The sequence below is a fragment of the Gracilinanus agilis genome, chromosome 3, assembly GCF_016433145.1.
Source record: "Gracilinanus agilis isolate LMUSP501 chromosome 3, AgileGrace, whole genome shotgun sequence".
Lineage (NCBI taxonomy): Eukaryota > Metazoa > Chordata > Mammalia > Didelphimorphia > Didelphidae > Gracilinanus > Gracilinanus agilis.
The window spans coordinates 463,383,054-463,409,549 of record NC_058132.1 but is presented as its reverse complement, the minus strand read 5'-3'; the positions used below and the strand labels follow the sequence as shown (position 1 = coordinate 463,409,549).

Here is a 26,496-nt window from a genome sequence, read left to right as displayed (position 1 = left end):
ACACATTTTTTTTTGTCTGCCCTTTGTGCCACATTAAATAAGGCAATCTCGCTTTTATCTGACAACTCTTCAACTATTATTAGAGTTATCAGGTCACACTTGTTAAGCCTATGCTTCATTAGGTTAAACATACCCACTTCCTTCCATTGGGTCTGGGACTCAAATGACATTGTTTCAAGTTTTCTTGCTATCCTAGTTGGACTTCTTTAGACACACTCCAGCATCTGAACAAAATTAAGAAAGGCCTAATTATTTGCCCTTGACATGGTACCCTCTATCTACCAAACAGTCATGGACTCTAGAGAAATCAATAGATACAAAATGACCACACATTTTTGAAGATGAGATTCCTATTAAGATAAAGATTAGACCAAATGGCCTTTGAAGATACTCCTAAATTAGGGAAGGATGTTAATTTGAATGTTTCCATATGGAGAAATCTTATTGAGGAATTCTGGAATTCTCATGTAGGAAAAGAATATCGAGGATCCTTTATAGATATAAATCCCTACACAAAACAGAAGTGGGAAAACCTGGAATGAGGAGTCAGAATAGACACATGTGGCTAAAGTAAGGCAGAATAAGAATCTCATCAGTAAGTGAATAAATGACCAAGGAATCCAGATTGTGAATCTAGGAGGCATCTCTATCATTGCTACAAGAAACTCATTACCAGATACTCTCTGTAAGTTTCCTCCAAGCTATCATTGAGTAACCTAGGACATATTACCTGTCATCTTGGGGAGGGGAGAGGGATAGGAGGTAGGGAGAGAACATAGATTGAAAAATGATTATTAAAATTGTATTGACATGTAATCTGGAAAAATATAAAAGAAAAAATGAAATGCACTTAATATATCTAATTTGTATCATTGCTCTTTGATAACACAACTACTCCTCATCCTCACCAAATGGCAAGCTCTTTAAGGGCAAACATTTTGTAGTTTTTCTGTTTTTGAATCTCCAGGGTCTCAGCCCAGTATCTTACACACAGTAAGTAGGCTGTGAATAAATATTTGTTGGATTAAAACTAGAATATGTATTTTCTTTCTCTGGATGTTCTGTATGAGATGAGACAGTGAGTGCTCTCCTGCCTAAACTTTCTCCATGTTGTAATGATATAATTTTCTATAGAGGGAACAACTTTTCCCCCTTTTAAAACTATAAATCCTTAATTTCAACTCTTATTACTCAAACCTGAGTGTATACAACCTAGAATTATATAAAGTGTTAAAACAAATTATTTCGTACTTGTGTAACTAGCCCAAATAGAGAAGATAGAAAATATAATATGGAGACCTTTTTTATAAATTATATTGAACCATTTACAATTACAATGCCATTGAAGTATGCTACATGCACATGAATTCCTTACCATCATTGTTCATAACCAGGGCAACCAAATAATTATCTGCAGCTTAAATAGCAACTAAATTGAAAGTCTAGCTTGATGTTGAAGGTCAGAGAAATATCTCACTCTGGAATTCACATTATTGAAATTTCTAATATGTTATCTGGAACACGAGCTATCTAGCATGCACTAACTACTTTTCCTCCTAGTATGGAGAATATAAAGATTTCCTACCCCTCCAATGAATGGAGCAGGAAATGTACACATCTGAATATGCTCTATTTAGTCAGCATAGCATTTGGCAAAAGAACTTCTCTCTTAATAAGCTTAAAATTGTTTTCATAAAATGTAAATTTTCTCCTTACTTTGGTATTTTGTGGTCGCTTTCCCATGCAATATTCTCTAAAAACATTAAGTTTGTTGAAGCAATTTTATGCCACCAGAATGAAAAGAGGTTTTATTTGCATGGATTTTATATGTCCAGTTTTAGTGTATGTGTTTATGTATTATTTTCTCTTTGATTTATAGAGAAAAACATTCACAATATAAAAATCATGTTCCATTTTTTCTATTGGTATACTTACATCTAGGAATATACCTCTTGAAGAACACTTTCTCAAAAGTTTAGTGTTATAACAAGAAAAGAGTATAATCTCCCTCTAACATATCAAAATTTTACTAATGAATTTCTTTTCCTCTTCATATTTGCCTAGATGATGTTAATACCAGAGGGAGGAACACATAGCCCCCCCCCCAATTTTATATGTCCCTAACGGCTCAAGTGAATTAGAAAGAAATTCACCCCTTACTCTGAAAGCACTATCACCCTTCTTTCTGCCAACTCCTCAATAAGATTTCACCCAACTCTACTCCAAAATGTATATGGTTAGGTATGAAAGCATGAAAAACAGAAGTATGATACATTTTTGTTTCATTGGATCAAAATGGGAATCCTCCAAAATTCATTTTTTTAAGTAACAATTCATATGGTTCACTCCTTCAAAAGCCTGTAATTATCTTCCCTCTATATATTATGTGAGTATATCAAAATGGGGATTATTTTGTTTGGTAGAAAAATTTTCTGTACTAGTTATATTTAAGGTATTTTTATAATCCCCCAAAAGTATACATACTCATACTGCTGTTTGATTTCTGCTCTTCTACAGACACTTCATTTACATTTATAAAATGTGACATATTTGATAGCTACCCTAAGTATATGTTTTAAAAATCTTCAAAATAACACAGATCAGGACAAACATAAACATATTGGTACATTAGCCATTTGATTGTAAACTTATTTCAGTGTTGAAGAATTGAAAATATTAGCATTTCTTTCTGGGAGGGGGATAGTATCTTACATTGGCTATTAATGTGCACACTTAATTTTTGAAATTAACTGTAAATAGAAACAAAATGATCGATCTCTACTGTTAACTTTCAGGTTCTGTGACTTAAATATGGCTACTGTTAAATTCATTGGCTTGATTAGACTCAAGTATCAAAATTCTCAAGTGAAGGATTTTCATTTCCAAGAAGTAGTTCATTATGGCATCTTCTGTCCAATGGCTAATGAAGGGGAAGATATGATTCAAATAATTAGCAGCAATGCTGAGATAGAGGACAAGAAAGGAGCAGAACTTGACAACCAGGGCTAAGTATCAAGTTCAAAGTTGGCTAAGTGAAAGTATGTTCAAAATTTTAAAATTAATGCTCATTAAAAACAATATTTCCTAGTCCAATTAGTAGGTCTTTGTGGAAAACAGGAAAATGTCGTTTCGCAAATCATGACAGCAGATTTGCACTTTGGAACTTCCTTAATTCTTATCTTGCATACAGCTATTCTGTGGGGGAAAAGAGAAACTTTGATAGGAGAAAAAAAAAACCCACAAAAACAAAAACTGATGATGATAGTTGTCTTAAAAAAAATTTTTTTTAACAAAGCAAAGTTAATTATAAAAATCCTTCAGGATTCATATTTGTATCACCTGTTATTATGGACAACGTATCTATCTCCTTGGTTTTACTTTCTTATCCGACTCTAAATAATAGTTCCTGTCTATTTCCTTACACCTATTCAGGCTTTAATATTTACTTTCCACAGAGTAGTCTAAGAGTACACTAATGACTTTCTGGATTCTTCAGGTAAAGCTTTTAATGTCTGTGGGTTCTGGGATGAAAGGATTGACTCCATCATACTTAAAATTCTCTTTAGTAAATCAAGAATTAAAGAGGGTAAACAATAGGTGTGATTCACTTAATCCAGTTCTCAAGAAACAAAATTACTTAGGACCTGTAAACAAAGCTACTCTTTATTGCTAAAGAAGAATTCTGTACCAGCCAAGTTAAATTAGAAAGTTTTTCTCTTATTCATAATATATAATATAATAAGGTGATATATTGTGTTTGATCAGTACTACAGTATATGTTTTTCCTGAGAGGAAGACCTTCAATGTATATTTACTTAAAGCTTTTAATATGTGGTTCCTTTCCTTTTAATTGGTGTTTTCTTACCTAAAATTAGCCAGTGAAGAAAAAGTTTTTTTTAAAAAAAAACTTCATAGTCTCAATATCTCAGTTGTAAGAGTACTTATAAATAATTATGCTCACATTCCCTTCAAAAATGAATAGATTTCAGCAGGTCTTGATTGGTCTTTCTACTCAAAAGTACTACATTCCTATCTGGGGATTTAGAATCTAGATGGAGTTTGGGGTCAGTCAACTTGATGTCGAATTTGGAGCTCAAATATTTCCTGACTTATTATATGGTCAAATAAGATCTAACCTCAAGATACCTGAGCCAATGAAACTCCAGAACACTAATTTTAAGGAACATAACCTAATGTCATTTAAATACAGAACGAGGGGACTTCAAGATCCTTAGAATCCTGTGTTTTTTCCCCTAAAAAAATGATTTTTCACTCTTAGGTGTGTAATGAGTATGGACTAATTTTCCCTGAGTAAAGTAAATGTCTCAAGGCTAGAATTTCTCTCTATCTACTATGCTTTTACATTAAAAACAAATAAAGAAAAACAAAAAAAAAGTTGACACCTATCCAAAATTTCTAGAAATTGCCTACACCTTCACAAACACCCAAATAACAAGCAATAGTCTACATACAAGATCCATTCTTGTGTAATGATTAGGAAGTGCCAAAAACAAGCTAATCCTAATCAGATAACACAGGGGAAGAGAAAACCTTTACCTGCCTGCCAATGAAACAATGAGTAAAAGGTTTTATTCCCATGACATTTTTCTGGCACATTGGGGCTCACAACGGATGGCACTAACCTTCAACTTGTCATAGCGCTCACTCAAAGCTGCCACCTGGTGATCTCGGTGTCTCCCAACCAGTTTACATAAGGCACAGATTAGTTGGTCATCTGTCACACAGTACATATTCACCTTCTCATCCTCATGCTCTAGGCACATCAGTCCTCTAATGTGAGAGTCTGGAATTGGCTCGATGAGACGGTGGCCCGTGAAGGGCTTCTTATTTGGGTGAGTTGCTTTCAGGCACTCCTCACAGTAGGACACTTCACAAGTGACACAGGTTTTCACAGCATCCTGGGCAGGATCCTGGTCACAGAACTGGCAGAGAACTTTCTCGCTGGAGGTCATGGTGTTGCTATCGAAGGCCCGCTCTCGGCGGGTCTCGCTGGGAGAATTGGGCCCACTTACGGAAGCCTTCTGAAACCTGTCGATGATGTTTTGCAGGGTGACGTTACGCTTGAGTCCCTCTAGACCTCGCTGGCTGAGGGTGATGACATAACGACAAGTAGGGCACTGGAAGGCAGTAATGGATTCCACGGATTCGTTGGTGGCGCAGTGGGAGACCAGGATACGATGGGCACAGTTGAAACAGAGGCTGTGGGCACAGGGCAGCAGTAGTGGGTCTTCAAACAGCTCCAGACAGATAGGGCAGGTCAGTTCCGACTCCAATGTTTCCATCTTCAAGCAAAGCTTTCCTGTGTCGTCAGCGAAATCCAGGGAAGCTGATCAGCTATCTGGAAAACACGATGTAAAATTCGATTAGGCAAGAGAAAGCACGAGGGGTCAGTCACGAGGGTTGGGGGTTGTCAAACTTCTGCTGCCTCTCACAATACTTCCAAATAACCCTTTTATAATATAGCCTGAAACGTTGATTTAACAGATATATCCAACAACTGATTTCTGCTTCTATTTGGTAAAATGAAAAAAAAAATACACCTAGCTTAATAATGGTGGCTTCCTCTTTACCCCTTCACAATCAGGAACCAAAGATTTCTTAATAATTTGAATATTTAAATGGAATAGTCCAAAAGAAGAGACTTCAAAATTGGATGTTACTTATTTCCTTATAAAAGGGTTTTTTTAACCTAGGATCTATGAACTTTCCTAGAAGAGCATGGTTAACTAACCAGATTTTGATATAATTGGCTTCCCTTGTAATCCTACATATTTTATTTTGTGCATTTAATTTTTTTAAAAAATACCATCTGTCTTAGCATCAATCAGTTCTAATGCAAAAAGCAGTGAGGGCTAGGCAATTGGACTTTCCCAGAGTCATGCTGCCAGGAGTATCTAAGGTCATACTTGAACCCAGGACCTCCCTTCTCCAGGCTTGAGTCACCTATATGTCCCTCTTTTATGCGTTTTTAAAACATTCTTGTGAAGAAAGGGTTCATATATTTCACCAGACTACCAAAAGAATGCACAACGCAAACTAGGATAACAAATCTTACTCTAATAGCTATCTTACAATATCCCTTTTACTCTCTGGCTCAAATTCAGAAGAATTAAGAGAATTGTGTCAACCTATTATAGAAAATTTCAGAACTCTTTATGTTCCTGGCTTACCATGCACAAATATTCATGTTAGTACATACATGTTTTAATGAAATTTTATTCAACATAGCACAAGTCCTGAATTCGACAGAAAGCCACAAATTTTCCTTAATGTACACGACGTAAAAATCAACACACATATATGAGACAATGATTGAGGTCAAAGTGGATGATGCCAACTTCCAAAATATTTGAGCTGAAAAACTACATCAAGTTTTATAATGATTACCCGGAAAATAGAAATATCTTTTGCAATTGGTTTCTCCCTGATGCTTCTCTCTCCCACGATCTTCACAGGTGGAAGTTAAGATGGTAATCGGTAAAAAACCGTTTTGTTTTGTTTTTAATTTATTTTTTATTAAACTGGTCTTAGCTATGCGGGAAACTTGGCATTTAAAGGATCTGTGATTTTAAGAGAGGAGGCATACTGCTGTGCATATGTGAAAATACCCACCTTCCCCCATAACCAAAATGACACTTGATTCCTTCCTGTCTGGGCGAATTATAAGAAGTGATTGCTGAAGGCCAGTTGCCCTGCCTAAAGCTCTCCCTTCCTAAAGCTCTCCCATCAAGAGCTCGTCATTGTCATGAATGGACAGGCCAGTGGAGCAGAAGCAAAGACCCAGCCCCACACTCACAAGCCTGTACTTCTTCCACACTACAATCATCTCCAGCTCCGGACAGCTTCAGATGGCACAGCTGCACGCTCCATTCACTGTAAAGTCGTTGTTTGGTTGTGTGAACCTTTGCCGCCCTCCCTCTTTTTCCCCCCACCATTCTTCCCCCCCCCCCCACCCGTAAAAAGAAGAGGGGAAAAAATCCACACACCAATCTTGGTTCATTAAGGGTGAAGAGAGCCTTATGCTCATTAGCAAGCTTGGGAACCAGATCTCTTTAAACCCTCTCTGTTGCACTACAATTAACGGGGGCTGCAGTAACAGTGACAGGAATGTTATGTACAGCCCACTGCAATCTGTAAGAGAATAGTACAGTTCAACAAATGGACACCAGGTTCAAATCACCCGCTATGGTTTATTCAGGCTGGCTTTGTGGAAAGGCCAGGAAAACTTCTGATCCAAAGCTATGTTTAGCAATTCAGACAATATGCCTTTTTGTATTCACCCTTCCATTTATTTGCAAAATTAGCAATTTCTCTAAGGCAGTGACCCATTCTCAAATAGCAACACTTTGAATTAACCATATGGTGCTCTTGCTTAAAAAATTTAGGGCTGATCTTGCCATGGACTCAACTCTAACTGGTCAGTGAATATGTCAACTGTGTATTGTGCCTATTAAAAATGAAAAATATTTGATTGAACACAAACCCAGTCTTTTGTTTTATATTAGTTATAATATCATGGTAAGAAAAATGATGGAAGCAGAGCTGCTGAGAAATGAAGAGTACAACTCTATCATTTCCCCCACTCCCTCCATCCTGTTCTATTGGAAAATGTTTATATATCTGACTTCATCACTTATAGGAAGTAAAGAATTTAAAGCAGGGAAGGAAGATGAAGTTTTCAATTAGATATGAAAACACAACGTCAGTTGGAAGAGACCTCCAAAAGCATCATTCCTGAAGAGAATTGTTGTGACTGGAGCGGTTGTGGTCCTGGAGTGGTTGCTTGAAGACCTGCTGAAAGGCAACCCAATTTTGGAAAGCTTTCATTATTAGAAAATTTTAATCAGGGTTGGGTGTGTGTGCGCACACAAGTGCACGCGATGGACGTATGTCACAGTTTAGTGAAATCAATGGAGCTCTTTTACAGAACAAGGTTTAAAATGCATAAAATATAATGTTTAGGATTGGAAAGGAATTCAATCATATTGAAAGAAAGCTTTTTTTTTTCAAATTTCCTAGACTTCAGGTTCAGAACTGCCAGAGCTGAAATCTATTTCTCTGCAACTTCTACCCATTAACTCCAAGTTCTCTGAGGCAAAAATAGTAGGTCTAAATCACAGGGCAGGACTTACTACTTGAAGACTGCTTTTGTGTTCCCCCAAATCTTTTCCTCTGTAAACTAAACATTCACGGTTTGGCTACCCTGTCTTCATATGGAATGACCTCAGTGCCCTTTATCTGGATGTGAAGGTTATCTTGATGTGGCTGGTCTCTAGTTTATTGATGTCCTTTCTGAAATGTAGCATCAAGAACTGAATATAATTCTCCAGAGCAGAATACAGCAAAATTATAATTTCCCCAAATCATCTTATTCACTGTACATAGAAACAATGGATTTCTCTTTACATTGAATTTCTTGAGTTATTCTACTTTAGGGATATTTGTGGGGCAGCTGGGTGGCATAGTAGATGACAGAGCACCAGGACTGGAGTCAGGAAGACTCATTTCCCTTTGTTCAAATCTAAGCCTCAATCATTTACTAGCTGTGTGACTCTGGCCAAGTCACCTCACCCTGTTTGCCTCAGATCCTCATTTGTAAAATGATCTGGAGAAGAAAATGGCAAACCATTACATTATCTTTGCCAAGAAAACCTCAAATGGAATTCTGAAGAGTTGGACAAGACTGAAAAACAACTGGAGGGATATTTGTATGTTTATAAATAATAACTTATATTTGTATAATAATGGAAGGCTTTCAAGACACTGTGCTCAGAATAAGTAGGACAATTATTTTTCCCCATTTTGTAGATGAAGAAACTGAGGCTCAGAGAAATTCAGCAATTTTTCCTCTCCAGGATCACATTTTGTTGTTACTCAATTATGCCAGACTCATCATGAACCCATGGGCCATAGCTGTTCATGGGGCTTTCTTGTAAGGGTATTAGAGTAGTTTGTTATTTCCTTTTCCAGTGGATCCAGTCAGACAATCAGGAGTTAAGTAACTTTCCCAAAATCACAAAGCTAGGAAGAGTCTTGAATTCAGGTCTTCTTGACTTCAGGTTTACCACTCCTTCTACTCTACCAACTAGCTGCCTCTTAGGCATACAATGGTTAAGTGACTTTTCCAAAGTCACAGAGCTAGTAAATATCTGAAACTGGATTTGAATTCCGCTATTCTTGACTCAATGCCCAGGGCTCTTAACCACTTAAAGCCACAGCTGTCTACAGGGTTATGCTGATTGCAACAAGGCCAATGCTTTTTCTGCTAGACTACAATGCCCATTTTCCTGGTGTTTCCAATTGAAACAAGCAGAAAACATTCATTTTAAAAGAACCAAAAAAAGTTAAATATACTAATATCTGATATTAGATAGTATCAGAAAAGAGTTGGTAGTGGAGATGCTTTTATTGCTAACTTTGTAGGAGCAATTCAAGGGAAAATGATATATGAATATCTCTTTATGTAGTCAAGACATCTGAATGTAAAAAGTGAAAAAAAAGCTGCCAATTACCCAAATGTTTGAATTGTACCTTGCATGTAGGTCTTTGTTGAATTTTTAAAATTTGCACATTGCCAAACACTCATTTTTGTACAACTAATATTGGTGGGTTTTTTTTAAACCTATCACCTACATTTTCTCACTGAATCCTATTATCAGTAACAATTCTGCTCATTATACCCCAATACAACCTGGGCTGTCCTATGTAAAAGTGCAGAAAATATTACAAATTCTCACTGGTTGTATTTAGCATTTACTTGAATTTTCTGGCTGTTAATCTAAAAATGATTTCAAGGTTCAGAGATGGATAAAACAAAATTTTACAGTTTTCTCTGCTTATGAAGCTGTTAAGCATCAAAACTTTAAGGCATCAATTCCTAACATTTTCTTATACAAAAATGCTTTCCTTAAGGGAAATAAAACATGTAATAGGGTGTTTTTCCCCTTTCTTTTTAAATTCTAGGAAGTTATTTTCTATGCTTCCAAGAGGAAAATAGGATTCTCAGTCCTTACTACAATGGGAGGAAATTACACCTGCATTCATTGTCAGGAAGTTCTTCTCTACTTCACATTTTTATGAATGACACCAAGATCTTAAGATTAATTTATATGTCCTTTTCTTTATTTTTGATGCAGATTCAAGAAATCATAACATTACATCAAGTCAGTAATATAGAAGAATTCACATGGTTTGCTACTTTAGAAAACTTGGGCATGTTTCTGTATATGTATAATATATACATGGGTGTCTAGGGTTGAAAAAAAGTATTTAGAACAAAGGGATTTGGGGAATCAGAAAAATTCTGCCTTCTTTCATTTTCCCCCAGCACTTAGTAGAATGTTTGATATGTAGTAAGTGCTTAAGAAATGATTTCTTGTTTATTAATTCATCCACCCATAAACTGTGTGCCCCTGGGCAAGTGATTTTACTTCTGTGGGTTTCCATTCCTTCATCTATAATAGGGGAAGGGGCTAAAGTGTTTGCTAAAGCTGCTACCAGCAAAAACATTCTATGATTTCATAAAAAGAGATGCATCCATGGGTATAAGATAAGGGTACAATATCAGTCTGGGATTTCTTTTTGCATCTTAAATACAGAATTTTAAAAAAAAGTAAATTTGTTTGTTACATTAAATTACATACTCCCTCCTCTCCCTCCCTACATTAGAGATGGCATCATTTATATATATATATATATATATATATATATATATATATATCTCACAAACACACATATATATTTGAAATAAGCAAACTTCTCTGATAAGACATACACAAGTTATTCTTCAAAGAGTATTAGAGGTCTCATATATCAAATGTATAGAGTATTTTGTCAAATTTATAAGAATATGAGCCATTGTCCAACTGATTAAGTAAAGGATTCATTTTACTATTCATCAATTTACTCAAAATCTTAAAGGCTAGGATTCACGATACTTGAAATTATCAAGGAATACAAAGTAGAGAATAGTTTCTGACCTTAGGAAAACAGGAGTTATAACATAATTGGCTAATATGGCATAATTATATGAAATCACTTGAGAATAGCTGCAAGGTAACATATAGACAAATAAATTCCAGTAACATACGGTCTGAAAAGAAGAAACATCACTGAAAGACTGATCATATTTCAGTAGTTAGCACAATGTCTTAAATATATCAGGTATTCAATAAATCTTAGTTTATTTGAATGGATGGAGGGCAGCTCTGTCAAAAAGTATACAAGCCTGGGAGTCAAAAGATCAGGGTTTGAATCTTGCCCTGGCTACTTTCATATCTCCATAATCTATGAGCAATTAACTTCACCTTCCCAGGACTTAGTTTCCTACTTTATAAAATGAATGCGTTTGACAAAAAAAAAAATCATCATAAACATTCCTTCTGGATCTAACTGCTATGACTTGGTATATGTGGAAGAAGTTTTTTAAGGAAAAGCTTCACAGGAGAAATGAATCTTTTGTTGGACATTAAATCAGATCCTAATTTTTGTTATTTGTCCTTTGTTCTCAAAGAGGAGCAATGATATCACAGGTGAGGTTGTGACTTGTGTACTATATTGGATTTAGGGGAGGCATATTTGCATAAAGTCATCAGCCTCATTTTCTCTTCAGATCCAGATAAAGAGAAGAAAACATGAGTTGAGGAGTAGAGATCAAAATGACCCCCCATATGTGAGCAATGATCACGAGACTAGCACATGTAAAATGGAAAGTTTTAGCTAGTTATTGGTTAGAGAAAAGATTGGATATATTGATTATAGGCTTTAAATTCCAGCCTCAGGAGTTTGGGTTTAATATGATTAAGAAATGGGTTCTTATACAGAGTGAAATGATGAAACTGTGTTTTCAATAGATTAATCTGACATTGATATATAAGTTTACTTCAACTATCATTCCAGATTCCTTTAGACAATTGCTCTAGCTCAGCTCCATATCAGGTAATTCACTTTCCAAAGAAATAGTTTTGTGTTAATACAATTATGCTAGTCATTATAATGATAGAACTTAATGCCCTCATCTAATAATTGTATGGAGTTTGGGCTTTTTTTCCCCTCAGAGTTTGGGTTTTGATAAAAAAGAAATTAAGTACTAATAGCTCTTTCCAATTTTATTATAATAAGTAATCCCACGTTGTTATGCAAATTTCATTAACTTCATTTTTAATGAAACTTCTTAACACATTATACTAGGCTATGTTGTGTTATACTATACTCTGCTGTACTATAAGATATACAGTGTTCTTAATCTGGGAATCAGAGATACCTTAGAATTTATTTCAGAAGGTCCATGAACTTGAATAAGAAGAAAAGTGACATCTTTATTTTCACTAAGTTTTGGTTTCATTTGTAATTTGTATTTTACTTTATTATTTTAAAAAACATTATTTGTGAGGCTTCACTAGATTGCCAAAGAGGTTCATAAAGCCAAAAAGGTTAAAAATATCTGCTTAGATAGAGGGATTTTGTTTGTTTTTGCTTTATTGTTGTTGTTTTACACAGAGAGAAGACCCAGAGGCTCCAAAGTAATTTTAAAACCATTTCTCCAGAGTTAAAATGGTGACACATAAGCTTTTGGTTGAAGGTTACATTCTCTGTACCTTCCAAACTATCCATCCCATTTTCCCATGTTCCTGAAGGAATGAGGCAGAAATAATTTCTGTTTACAGATAAATCAACTCTGTCAATATAAACTAGTAAAAAGTACAAAGAAATGATGTTGTTGACATGATATCTTGGCAATCAGAGATCATGCTTCTTTGAATAGTGAACAGGAGGAAAGACTGAGAGAAGGAAAAGACCTTAGAGTTCATCTAATCCAAAAACCCAAATGAGTTAATTGAAGCTTGAAAGTTTAAACGTTTGGCCAAGGTTAAACAGGTGACAGAGTTAGGATTAGATCCCAAGACCTCCGAGTCCAGAACCAGAATCCTTTCCATTGTCCTAAAAACTATATAAAAATATACAAAGGTGGTTTATACCTGGCAATATCTATTCATTTCTAAGGAAAAAAATCTATCTGAAGCGACTTCAGATACCATGTATTAAGTCTTTACTGGACACCAAGCACTATTAAAGTACTAGCAGAAGCATTTTTTGGAAACAGAGCCTAACCAACCTCTTGACATATAAAAGTATGATATATGTATTTTTTTTAATCCTCCTGACAGAGCATTTGAAAAATGGCTTCAAACTCAGACAAACTAAGATATAACTCTTCTATAACAAATCTAATTTTTATCCCAAGGTAGTTCAAATAATAATGAGGTGGAAAGTGCTGAAGAGACATGAAGATAAAAAGAAATATGCTATAAGATTTATTTAATTGGTACTGTCAACTACGATCCAATATGAGGTCATGTTTGGCCTCATATTGGATTTTTTTAAAAAGTAGAGCAATAGCATTTAAAGAATTTCTGTCCTGACCTCCAACTGCCATTTAATCCACTCCTCCAGGGACAAGTGTGCCTAAACTGTTCCAGATAAACAGTATTTATCTTATTTATAGGACGAGTCTACCCAATTGTAATAGGGGCAAGGGTTGGGCTAGTGGTTTCCATTAATATTGGAAAATCTCAGGTAAGGATGAAACCACCTCAGTATCTTTTCTGCAATTCAGAAATTGAAAGAGATGCCTGGATTACTGAGGTTGTAACTTGCTCAGAGTCTCACAAGCAGAATGTGTAAAGAGTTGAGAGAGACTTGAACCAAATGTCATCCTGAATCCAAATCTGGCACTTTCGCCACTATGCAATGATTCCTCTCACTGAGTAATGCCAATATAAGCTGTAATTTCAGTAATAAAAAGAAGTTAGGAAGATAGTTTGCTTTGACATTTGGTTCACTTAAGACAGCCAAACTGGCAGCTTTCATGGACAAAAACCCAGCAACACCTGGGTGGGCCCTGTTCTCAGTTCCACTTACTAGCAACTTCAAGAGAAGCCATTCTACTTCCCCAGACTTCAGTTTTCCTCAAATGGAAAATCAGAGGATTGTAACTAGATAATCAATCTCCTTCCAGTTTTAACATGTGATGGTCTGTGATCTCCTTGGAAGGAAGTTTCACAGTCTGCCTCAACAATTCATCCTAAAAATTTTGCAGTTAGCTATGTCCTTCACCTCATATCTCTGCTGGGTATATGTTCAAAGTTTTATGGCTCTGTAATGTGATATAAACTAGAGTAATTAGTTAGGAAGCCTTCATGTCAAAGGAGAAAGCAGTTCCAGCCCCAGAATTGGCTCAATACCCAACAAAAAGAAGACATTTAAATACTTATTTAATTCTGATCATAGGTCAAGTTGTCTCACCTAAGTTGGTTTCCTCAACTATAAAATGAGTGGGTTGATGGGTAGATGGTCTTATAGGGATTCTGTCTTGCTTTAAAAAGCTACAATTAAAGGAATTTGTCTCAATAATCCAGGCCAAGTACAAAGGAAGGTTGTCTTGATTAAGAATCCAAGGACATGATATATTTTACCTTTACAGTTAATACCTGAAATAGCAAGCTTTAACTTCTTGGATCAAATTTAACTATATCATCCTTTAAGTTGTAGAATTATTCTGTCCCCCTGTCTATGTGCTCAGTCATTTCTACTCATCCACGGTTTTATTTTTCTTAGTGGCTACTAATAACTAACACTGACATACTGAAATTTTACATGATTTTCATGCCACGACCTTGAAGAGTAGATAGTGGAGGAATTATTTTACAGCTGGTCAGAGAAGTTAATTAACTTGTCTGTAGGGTCATATAAGTCATGTTTTCATGACATCAGTCACACCAGAACTTCACTACTGGTCTTCTAACTCTTACGTCCTTCCAATCATACCCATGCCATCCTTTTTTTTTTGCCCTGGCCCAAAATTTTGATTCATTAGTGAAAACTGATCAATATAGCAGGTGTTGTACAAAAGGCATTAGACTTGGTAACAGAAGGCCAGGGAATATCATGTAACTTTTGAAAGCCTTATTTTCTTTATCTATAAAATGGGATTTAAAAACACTCACACAATATTACTAAGAAGTTCAAAATGAGATAAAACATGAAAAAGGTGTTTTGGTACTATAAAAGCTGTAAGAAAAATATATGGTTAGCCTTCATAAGGATAACTATCATCTGCATTAAAATTGCTTACAGCTAATCCTATGCAAACTTCCCCAATACTTGGCTTACTCCTAAGCCTCCAGCTTCTACTTTTTAGCCACCATATGCTTAAAAAAAAGGAAGAAAGAAAATCTGAGGATAAATTAGCTGTAGCAAAATATGACAAAAACCACAAAAAGACTAAAAAGCCAATAGGTTACCAACCCAAATATTGAGGGTTTTTTTTTAAAGAAAAATACTTGAAAAGTTTTAAAAATTTTATCAGAAATACTATTCTTTTGGTACCCCCTATAACTCTGCTAATATATCTACCAGCATTTCAAGATGATGGCTAGAGAGCTAGCCTTGGAGTCAGGATGACATCAGTTCAAGCCCCAATTTAATACATGTATGACTCTAGTCAAGCCTGGCTGACTAAACCACAGTGCTCTAGGCACCTTGATAAGGCTGTAGTCTAACATTAAGTGAAGCTGCAACCAGCATTGGTAGAGTGAGTTTTCCTCAGTAAGCCCTTCTTATATAATAAAATCACAGTCCAGGAACATACACAAGATATTTAGCTAATAATTAAATTGTATGACTTGTCACTTCATTTGCAGTCTAAGGACTGCTTAAGTTGAAATTTTAAACTGCACAATTCAAAATGTAAGCTAATAAACTTAAAGACATGCAGACAGCTAATTTTATAAAACACACATTTGGTAAAGATGTACAAATTGAAAGGAACAGATTGTACAGCTTTCTTTCTACCACCTCAAACACATTGTGCATAAAATATTTGCCCTTTCAGAATGACTCTAGTATGTCATTCAAAAGGATCACATACCTGCTAACAATGTAATTTGAATTATCAATGAATGAAGATTTAATAAAAAACAATTGGAAAGTAAAAATGATGTCTTATGGGCACAACACAATTTTCTCTTTTAAGAAAAAAAAAGGAAGGTCACATATTGTAGGGTTTGTTCCCTTATATTGAAGCATAAGCATTCAAAATGATTAAACAGAATATAATGATTAGATGTACTCCCTTTGGGGTTCATTTTATGTTCTTTTAGGACAAGCAAAAATTATACATCTGGAAATGTAAAAATAATGCAACATCATTTCCTTTAGAAACAACTCCATTGTACTAGATATGCCAAATCACGAAGGAAACTTATTATAATAGCCTTCAGAAAGACAGTCTGTTCCCTTTACAAGACTGAGCAAAACAACAGAAAACATTTTAAAATGCTGCCTTCTTTAGGTATTTCACTTCAACAATTAAAGACTTACAAAAATACCAACTCAAATACGCACCGATGGGTTTCGACCTGGTTCTTTTTGATGAAACATTGCTGTAGAGAGACCACGGAGACCCACTCAAAAGACACTGACAGGCCAAAGGCACCAGATGGTAGTAACGCCTGTGATCCTAGTAATCCTGGGGCAGCCCTGTGCCTGTAACTGTGAGACAGTCAACACTGAAACACAACAGGAAAATCTGCCCTACAATTCCAGGAAAGCCAGCTCCACCTAATCACCTCCGCCAGAGTTTAAGAATTAAAAATCCCTCAGCATTCCCATTGCCTTTTCCACTGACCCCTGCTTTGGATTATCTCCTTTCTCTCTCTCAACCTTCACCTAAAACTGAGAAGAGGGGAAAAAAAAAGACATGGGTCAGGAACTTTGGCAGAGCATCTCTATGCCTTATCTGGCAATGATGACTGGTAAGAGGGACTTTGAACTCTGCTGCCGGGTGCTTTAAGGAACAGGAGCTCAGCCTGCTGTGTAATTAAGCCGGAGCTGAGTAATGAACAAGAACATCCCTATGCCTGTAACAGGAGAATGCCCAGAGCTGACAAAACCTGCTACCTAAGGTGAACAGAGGAACACTTTCCGTGTTGGCTGATTAGGGGTCATTCAGGGCAAATGAAAATGAATGCTACCACATATATGCTTTGGTTGTTCCTTTGGGAATTCTCTCTCTCGTTCTCTCTAAAAGTTACCTCTGAATCAAAACCTGCCATAAGAATTCAACAGTTGGATTAACACTCAGCTCCACAGAGGAGAACTGTCCATCCAATAAAGATAATAAAGCAGTGAATTGATTGCTGTTCTCTCACCACCTTTCCAAAATCCAAGGTCAAGTGTTAGCTCATCTTCCTGGACAAAATTATATATCAATAAGGGCTGAAAAAGTAATGGGAACTCCAAAGTTGAGGCTTGAGTTTCTGAGAAAGGAGAGAAAAGAAGCAACCTTTAAGAAAAAAAGGTTGCTTTTGTTTTTGTTTTTTTTTTTCCTAAGAGGAAATGAATACTGTAGCACATTTATGAAATGCAGTGATTTGGTGCAAAATGCAGTTTTATTTTCCCCAAGGACATGGGTTATCTCTATGCAAGACAAGAAATTGCAACCAATCTAATCATCAGGCAAGTGTTCTAAAAGAAAGCTGAACATAAACCTGAGCGATTCAGTGTAGGCACCAGACATTTGGACTCCACCAAGGTGTTAAAAAAAAAATTCTTGTTAAAGTGGAAACAGCAGGAAAGAATTGCTTCCTTGTGTTCTCCGGATTTCATGTTGCAATGCTTTCTTTCATGCCATCACAACACAGCCCAGTGAAACACACTTCAGATGTTTGGGCATCAAGATGAAAACATACATTTCCTTGGCTCTGTGGCCTACAAGTGAGCTTGCATTTCATTCTTTTAGCAACAAACAAACTGAGTGATTAATTTCCCATATGTAAAACTTCCTTGAAAAAAAAAAGTGGGACTCAAAAAGATGTATACATCAACATGTAGTAATTATGAAGTACCTTTCATCAAGGGATCTCAAAGCATTACTTTTATTTATGAGCCATTTAAATTGCTAATACATCTACTGGGCATTCCAGATTAAATAGATCTGCATTTTGGTGTTGCAGTGGGGAAAGGGGACTGGAGAAATGCCAGATTTGTAAAATAAAAACATCAACCCAACTCCAATTTATGAGTTTGTAGATATTTTATCAAATGCTTTTCTGGCTTTCATAATCTGTTAGCTCATACATGCTAACTAATCATATCGGGAGAACCACAAATACTTCTCACTCTAATGCTAGTATAATTTATTTGAGAAATAAAGCTTCAGTTCAAATTTAATGAAAGTTAAAATGATAAAGTTAAATTTCCCACTGAAAACATTGCCACTAATCTCAGCTCCCTTAGTAGAAATTTAGACAGCATTGCCTAATTGTCACTTAACTTCTGTGTATCTCAGTTTCTTTAAATGGGAGTAATAATAGCATCTGCCTCACAAGGTTGTTGTGAGGATCATATGACATATTTGTTAAACACGCTTGGCACAGTCCCTGGCATGAAGTAGGTACTTAAAAATGTTCATTTCCTTTTGAATTTCCATCACCTCACTTGAAAACATTGTCAGTTGATGATTTGACTGACAAGAGAGGAAGAGTGTATAGAGTTTAATACTAGATGATCATTAGGGTCCCTTCTTGCTCTAAATCTATGAGCCTACACAGATTACTGTTAAATCATTTGTGGCCTCAAAGGTGTTAGCACCAGATTCCCCTGAGCATCCCACCCCATTTCCATCACTGAATAAGCGTTCCTCCAAGTGACAGAGCCACAGGACTTAAACCTGATTTCTTTTTCAGTATTTCTGTATCCTGATGTTGTGTGACATTTTTCATTCTCATCTTGCATTATTGCTTAGCCAGTGCAGGAACTCTTCTATGTTCTCTTCCAGTGTAAAAGCATGAATATGAAGGGTCCTTTTGAAAGTAGCATTCCTTAAATACTTCATACATTTTATCTGGAAATTAGCAACCTGTCATAAGCAATCCATAGTCATTGGGCTAATAAACATGTGGCCACGTGTTTGATGACCAGAAGGAAATTTGGGATACCTGGGATTTTTTTTTCTGGTCTAGCTTACTAAATAAGAGTACAGATGCCAAGTAAAGCTACATAGCTTCCAGTATTGTTTAATTCTTCTTTCTTTCCTCTCCCTTCTTTAAGACCCTGGGAGGCCTTCGCTCAATATATGTTATTGATGGCAAAACTGGTATATTTTGCCAATGTTCTCTGGAGACTAGCAAAGCCTCAACTCAGCCCCAAAATGTGTAGTATTCTTTCGACTCACCACAGTAACAATTGCACTGCATGGTGCATGACTCCATAGCACAAATAGATTGTGAAACACACTGTCCAATATTATTATTTCTCTTTCTCAAAGGAAAACAGTTTCATTCTTAACTTCAAAGTCAGACACCAACTCCCCTAGCTTACAATACACTCAGACTACTTCTGATCATGAAAAAAATGGAAAAACTAACCCCTGCCCCCAACTCTTGGTTAACTATTATAAAGGGCATGCTTTTAAAATTCCTCTGTGATCATTGGAGCTGTGCACTCAGTGACTGAAGTTTTCCCTTTTTTTAGGCCCCAGAAAGAGGAGTCATTCTTTTGTTCTAAATTGTTATTGCAAAGCATCAAATTCTGGTTTGGCCACATGAAAGAAAAGAATGATGGGAACACTGGTAGCAGAAAGGATGCCAGCACTTACATAGGAAAACAGGATATGGAGAATAGCATTGTAAATGTGCATCTGCACAGAAAAGGGACCATGAAGCTCCTCTGAAGATATTCAGGAAGAAATGTTTGTATCTAAGTCATCATCGTGCCAATGTATGGCCCATGCTTTTTTAGCCAGTAACAAATCTTTCATTTGGGGATAGTAATATTACACTATGCTCATCTGAAAAAAGCAGTTTGCATAACAAAATAATTATACAAATTAAACTAAGATTATACTAAATTACTCTAATTTGAGCTTGAGATACTGTTTAAGAAACTCCCTTACCTCCTTTGTTGTCATTACTAGACAGAATGAGAGGATTTCGTATTTAATTAAGCACTTAGCAAACCTAGAACAACTTAGTTCTTGGGGAGTTCTTTTTTTAAATAATGAAAATTACATTTCTATTTATAGTCTCTCACTTTAACTTACTTTTTTAAAAACCTCAAGACACCCAAAACTCCCAAATATGTTATGTGATTCTTTTGTAATCTGATTTACATAACCAATGGGACCTAACAGTTTTATTAAGCCCTCACTCATTAATATACTTAGGTTATAGAGAGTATTTATGTTGATGGTATCTATGTGTGTGTATATATGCATATGTATATATATATATATGTATGAGACTATACAAAGGCTTATAATGTAATTAGTATAACAGTGTGTTTCATAGTACATCATCTGAAATGTCTTAAAGTAAATGTTATAGCACTCCCTTATTTGTAATCTGAAAAAAACTAAAATTCTGTACTGTTGGAATATAGTTGAGAATTTGGGGTTACATCTCCCATTTCTGCTCTTACTATATATTTTATCTTTCTGCTTCCTTATATTATTCACTCAAATTCCCCCTCAGATCTTTGCTATCTCTCTTCTTATGCACATATCATCTCTCTTCTCTCCCTCTATAACCTGTCATAGCAATTTCAGTTTTCTATTTAGCCTAGAACTCCTTCACTAATACACTTTTCCAGGGCTTCACCATGGGAAATGTAACCCTAAATTCTCAAAGTATATTCCAACAAAGTACAATTTCCAGCAGGTCAGGCCCTACTATGCCTGTTATTGGAGGACTGACCTATTTTAGATTGGGAAAAGTTTATAACAGGAGTGTTGGCCATGAGGTCCTGTTTAACTGTTTTCATCCCTACTTATTCTTGAAGGCCATCTTCTGAGATGTAGAGAGATTATGATCTGCTTCATACGCAGTTAGGTCATGCAGTGGATAGTAAGTTGTGCTTAGAGTTAGGAAGATTTGAGTTTAAATCTGGTCTCATATACTGTGTGGCTTTGGGAAAGTCACCCTTGCCTTAGTTTCCTCAACTGTGAAATGGGATTTATAATAGTATGTACTTCCCAGAATCACTGTGAGGTTGAAATGAGATGTTTCTGAAGTGTTTAGCACAGCATAGTACCTGGCACATGGTAAGTGCTTAAAAAACTTTCCTTTCTTCCTTCTCCCACATGGAGGCAATCATAAACCCTTGAAACATTAAAATACAGATTCTCTGCTTCCCTTTTCTCAATCTACCATCATGATTTTTATTGTCCAGCTCTCTTCAGGAGACTCCTGTTATTCAAAATTCCTTCCATCTTCTTACATATGCTCCTACTCTACAGAAATCTGGGAACCTGAATGCCTATATGAAAAAGACTTTCTGCTAGCTGCTCTTCTAATAAAGATCACAAAATGTGCTACTAACACTTGACATGTTATTTCCTTCACCATTACCATGGACACAGAGTTTATTGAATGGTGAACTGGTGGGAATAAGCACTCAAACTGCTGAAGCTTCTTTCAAATCCCAGCTAAAAATGTAATCTCCATAGGAAGATGTTTCCATTCTTCCTTGATTCTAGTGCCTTACCTTTGCTGATTATTTCCAATTTATACAGTATATAGCGTATTCATACATAATGATATGTATCATCAGCACTTAGCATAATGTCTGGTATAGAGTAGGTGCTTAATAAATTCTTATTGACTGAGAGAAGACTAGTTATAGTCAAGGAATGGTAGGGATAGAATTCTCTCCATTGGCTATGTTGTCAGAATAATCAAAGAAGAAATGGAATACCCTCCACCAACAATCAACCAAATAAAAACAGCATCTTCTAGGAACTACCTCACTGGCATCAACCACTTAAGTCTTCCATATTCAGCCTAAATATGGAATATAGATTTAACTAAGTGATCATTTTACCATTTATTAGTGTTAAGAACTGACCTCTTATTAAAAGTTCTATACATACTTCCATGCTACTTTTCTTAATGGAATGCTTTATTCTACAATGATTCTTTTGGAATTGATGAAACATAAAGCCTTCTTCATTTTGGTTTCATTCTTTCAAACAAAAAAGCAGAAGCTCAGAAAGTATTTTTTTAATTTAGTATAAGACTTTATAATAAGCTTAATGCTTAAATAAGGAAAATACTTTCCTTAAAATCTCCTTGTGGTGAGACTTCATTTTAGAGAACATCAAAATATAAGTTTATTTCCAATGTTAGAAAAAATGATGAAAACTTGGAAAACAGTGTCCTCTGAGATTGGAATTATCTTAGCAATGAAAACTGAGAGAGGGACGGGAGAGGGAGAGAGAGTACTTTAAGTTTCCTGACTTACTATTTGATCCTAAGATGTTAACCAAGAATTTAAAATAATCACTTTTACATGTTAGGGTTAAAGGGAGAAGCATGAAGGAAATGAATATAGACATTAGAACAGTCACAGAACTAGTTTAGAAAATCAGACCCACCTGGCTTCCATCCACCTGGCTCTCCCTTCACTGGAAGTGGAAGCCTCAGGAAGGAAATTGGAGGAAGTTGAGCTACAGACTGTGGAGGGGATTTAGGGAGGGGAAGGCTGGGGTTTAAGTTACAATAAAGTGAATCCACTACTCAAGGTTGTGGGAGAAAGAAGACCTATTAAAAATTGAAGTCTCCCAATGCCTCAAAGATCTTGCCACTGGTGTTTGGAAGCCTTCTTATATGCCAAAGAATGAAAACAAAAAATACTGCCTATAGCTGGTTGTAGTCAAGTATAGTAAAAGATTCACTGGATTTGGAGTATGTAATGTATGTATGCACACATCCCATTCTAATGAATATTCATATATGTAAATAAATATTTGTTAGAATTTCTATATCAAAGATAAAGTATCTAGCCAATTTTTATATTTGTTTATGAGCCAAATTTCATCAAAGTAAAGCAATGCAAATCTTATTCTTCTGTAGTTAATAAACATACAAATCTGTTTCAAAGAACTCTGTGCATGGGTATGTTTGGACCCAGTACATCACAATCTCCAGTATCATGTAGTTTGCCTACAAGACTTTCTTTTTCTTCTAGAGAATTCAGAGAAGCAGATTCACAATGACTGCTTGTTGATGCTAATAGCTTAAGGGTCTGATATCTTTCAGTAATCAAAATCCTGATTATCATGACAACAAAAATATAAAATGTCTGTATGGTGTGTCCTAAAAAGTAGATTTGAGAGCTAAAAGTTATGAGGAAGGAGAGCAGAATACATTTAGTTCTCTTTAAAACTTCAGTGTTTAGTGCTGGAAGTGGTTTAATGCTAGGGCAATGAGGTCATCCTTTATCTAAGTTAACTTAAAATGGGGTTATATTTACTTTTAAAATGAATAATAGAGGCATCTCAGGAAATATTAAAGTTAAGCAAATTGGGAGAAACATAAAATATATATCTAAACTAACCAAAAGTTTTTTTTTTTCTTTTTAAGTTCATCTAGATAACTGGTACCCTATCAAAGAATGGTTTTTTATCAACAAACTGGTTTGGAATAAATTGAGAATATTTCAGATTTTGGATACTCAGAGGAAGGGCTAGTAAAAAAGGTTCAAAACAGATTTTGTGGAATGCCTGGCTGAAATGTCCATTTCAGTTAAAAAATTCTTTCAAAGTATTTCTTGTCAAAATGACCAAAAAAAAAAAACCTCCCATGAACTGGTCCCAATATTTAGTTTCACAAACTTAGTCTTTCCTCAGAACATGTATAGTGGTATAGCACACTCCTGAGGAATGAGGAGATGGATGTGAAATTAGCGCTGAGAGAGTGGACCATTTACAGAAAGAGGCTTTGTTCTTCCACACAGACAGCCAAAGTCCCCCTCCCTCTTTGAAAATCAAGTGCTAAAACATCACCCATCCAAATACAAACCCTCCCTTTTACTCTGTCCCCCCACCCTGGCATATCAACATCCAGAAGTAATTCTCTGGATGGGTGATTTTTAATCATTATCCTGACTGGCAGCCCCAAGGATTAAACTATGGTCCTTTTGAGCAGTAGCTTTATACACATTAGCCCCCTGGGGTGCTGAACTCTAAAACCTCTTTCTTTCTCTAGTTCTACCCATATCTTGCAAAGTCCTAGCTAGTCACTGTGGTATAGGGCTTTTCTTCCATGCTTGGTTACCAGAAGAAAAAAAAAAGATCCTAAAATCCCAAACCCTATATAACAATGGAATTAAGTATTGCAATGCATTTCAGACAGTATTCAGACAAATGATCAGGCTCCAAGCCTTTTTTTTTCCCTTGTATTTGAGATTTCCCTATCATGAAAGCTTCACATTCGCATCCTATGAGCTTGGCAATGGCATGAGTGATAATTTGGCTGAATGAAAACAGAATGAGTTTTCTGTAACTCACTTCAAAACTGCTGAATGGAAATCAAGGGCAGCATCTTCTTAATCAAGCACAATTTCCTGCCTAGGGATTGCATAAATATAATATGCCATCTGGCCCCATTCTGCTGCTTTGGGATTTTCTTGCTTTGCTGATATCTTGAGTAAAAACACTATAATTTCACTAGCAAATTATTTTTATCACACTGCTTATTTCCTTCCCTGTGATTCTCTGACAAACAGCCTAGAAAGCTTTGTTCAATGTTTAACGATGAAAACACTCCCCCTACCTTTTTCTTTTTTTAAACATCATCATGGAGAGCCAAACATTTAACATATGTTTTGCTCCCCTGTGTGATACTAAATGACTTTTAGTTTTGTTGAAAGGGACTGATGGCATTGGAGGGAACTAAGCTTAGAGCAAAAAGGTAACTGGGCTTCTTCATATACCTCTACCAAAGCACTCTCTCCATTATGACTGAAAACACTGCTTATTTCAGTTTGTGGTCTTGTCATCATGTGCCAATACACAATATAATAAGGCTTTCTAAAAATAGTACTAGTCAGAAGGTAAAATTGATAATGAAATCCATTTCTATTTTAACGAGTCAGGATACAGTAGTAAAGCTTCAACGAACTAGAAATGCCCAGAGAATGAGAGTGTTAGTTAATTTAATTTTCTGTTTAATGGAGCATTCCAAGAAACCCTTTGTGTGTCACCCTTTGTTGACACCATTTCCAAAATGTCCAACTTTACTTTCTTGCATTAACATATACTGTCCATGATATCAGGAACTTGAAGTTTCTCAGAGTTATCATTATAAAGAATATTTTTTTTCCTTTTAGGGAAAATAAATTTAACTAAAATATGTTGTTCCCCATAAAACACCCTAAAATATTTTAAATAAATTACAAAAATAGAGCATGTAAATTCTTGATTGAGAATTCTGGTTAACAGAAGAGCAAAAGACCCAGAGATTATCATAATTATACCTGTGTTCCTCTATCTATAGTGAATCTATTTCATTTTAAAAGACACCAAATTCAAATTTTAGTTTAAAAAGGGTATTTATTCCAGTACTAAAATAGAGTGGTGATTCAATCAATGTGAGTATTCCTTCAAACAAAGCAGATCACAATCCCTCTATGCTTTTCTCTCCTTTGTGATGCTTGTCCATATGTTCCTGGAAATTCAGTCCTAGGCCTGCCATCCAACATACTGGAGGCCTTCTTCCACTTCTCTAGATATTGCATGGAGTAAATGGACATTCCATTGGTTATCCTTTGCTCTTGTCCATTTTTCCCCTCTATTCATACTCATTCATTGGTGACATCATTTATACTACTTCTCTTGAATAGTTTCATGTTTGTAATATGCTAAAGCCTGTTCCTGCCCACCCCAGGCTTTACCACTTCCCTTTGGATGATCAACTTCAATTCTTTGAAAGTGTGGCATTCCATGATTCATAGCTATATACTATCAAAGGCAGGATGAGGTATAAATTAATCTGTTTTGTTTTGTTATTGGAGGAAATTTTGGCCATTAAAAGAAAAGTGCAATTTCACAAAGGCAATCTAGAATTTTCATTTTCCTGTTCACTTGTGGGTCTAGGTTATTTATCATTTGTAATAGCTGTGGAATTTCTTAAATTATATTTATATTTTACCTACAAAACATAGTAAGATGAATTTGCTACTGGGAAATGTCACCAATGAAGACTTTATGGTACTATTTGTTTTGTGAGAAATAGGGAGAAGGAAGGAAGACAACATGAATCATGTAACCATGGAAAACTAATGTGAAAATATGTTCCTGGAATAAAATAAAGAAAACATTTTTAAAAACTTTTATGCTAAATTCAGCAGAATGAAACTTAAATGATCAAAGATTTCTCAAACTAATCTCTCCTTGTCATAATAGACATAACTCATAAAAGCGGGTAGAGGGGAAAGAGAAAAATATTCAACTTTTTAAAGGAGAAAATTGAGTCTTTTCATGTGGAAACATTATTATATGCAACAAATATTTTGAAATATAATTTTGGGTTAATATTTTAATAGGAAAAGAGCTAAAGCATAAAAATTTACTCATAGAATCCACTATTCAAAATCATCTACAATACCAGGATTCCATGAAACAAAGTTGGATAAACT

The 26,496-nt window shown here is 35.6% G+C and overlaps 1 protein-coding gene across 1 annotated transcript in view; it reads right to left on the bottom strand.

The window, feature by feature from the left end:
* MID1 (midline 1) overlaps positions 1-26,496 on the bottom strand; it is a 193,239-nt gene that overhangs the window by 134,576 nt on the left and 32,167 nt on the right. Inside the window, exon 2 of the mRNA XM_044670381.1 lies at positions 4,644-5,359. Within this exon, the coding sequence (XP_044526316.1) occupies positions 4,644-5,303 (660 nt within the window). The 5' untranslated portion in view covers positions 5,304-5,359. The remainder of the gene's footprint in view (positions 1-4,643; positions 5,360-26,496) is intronic.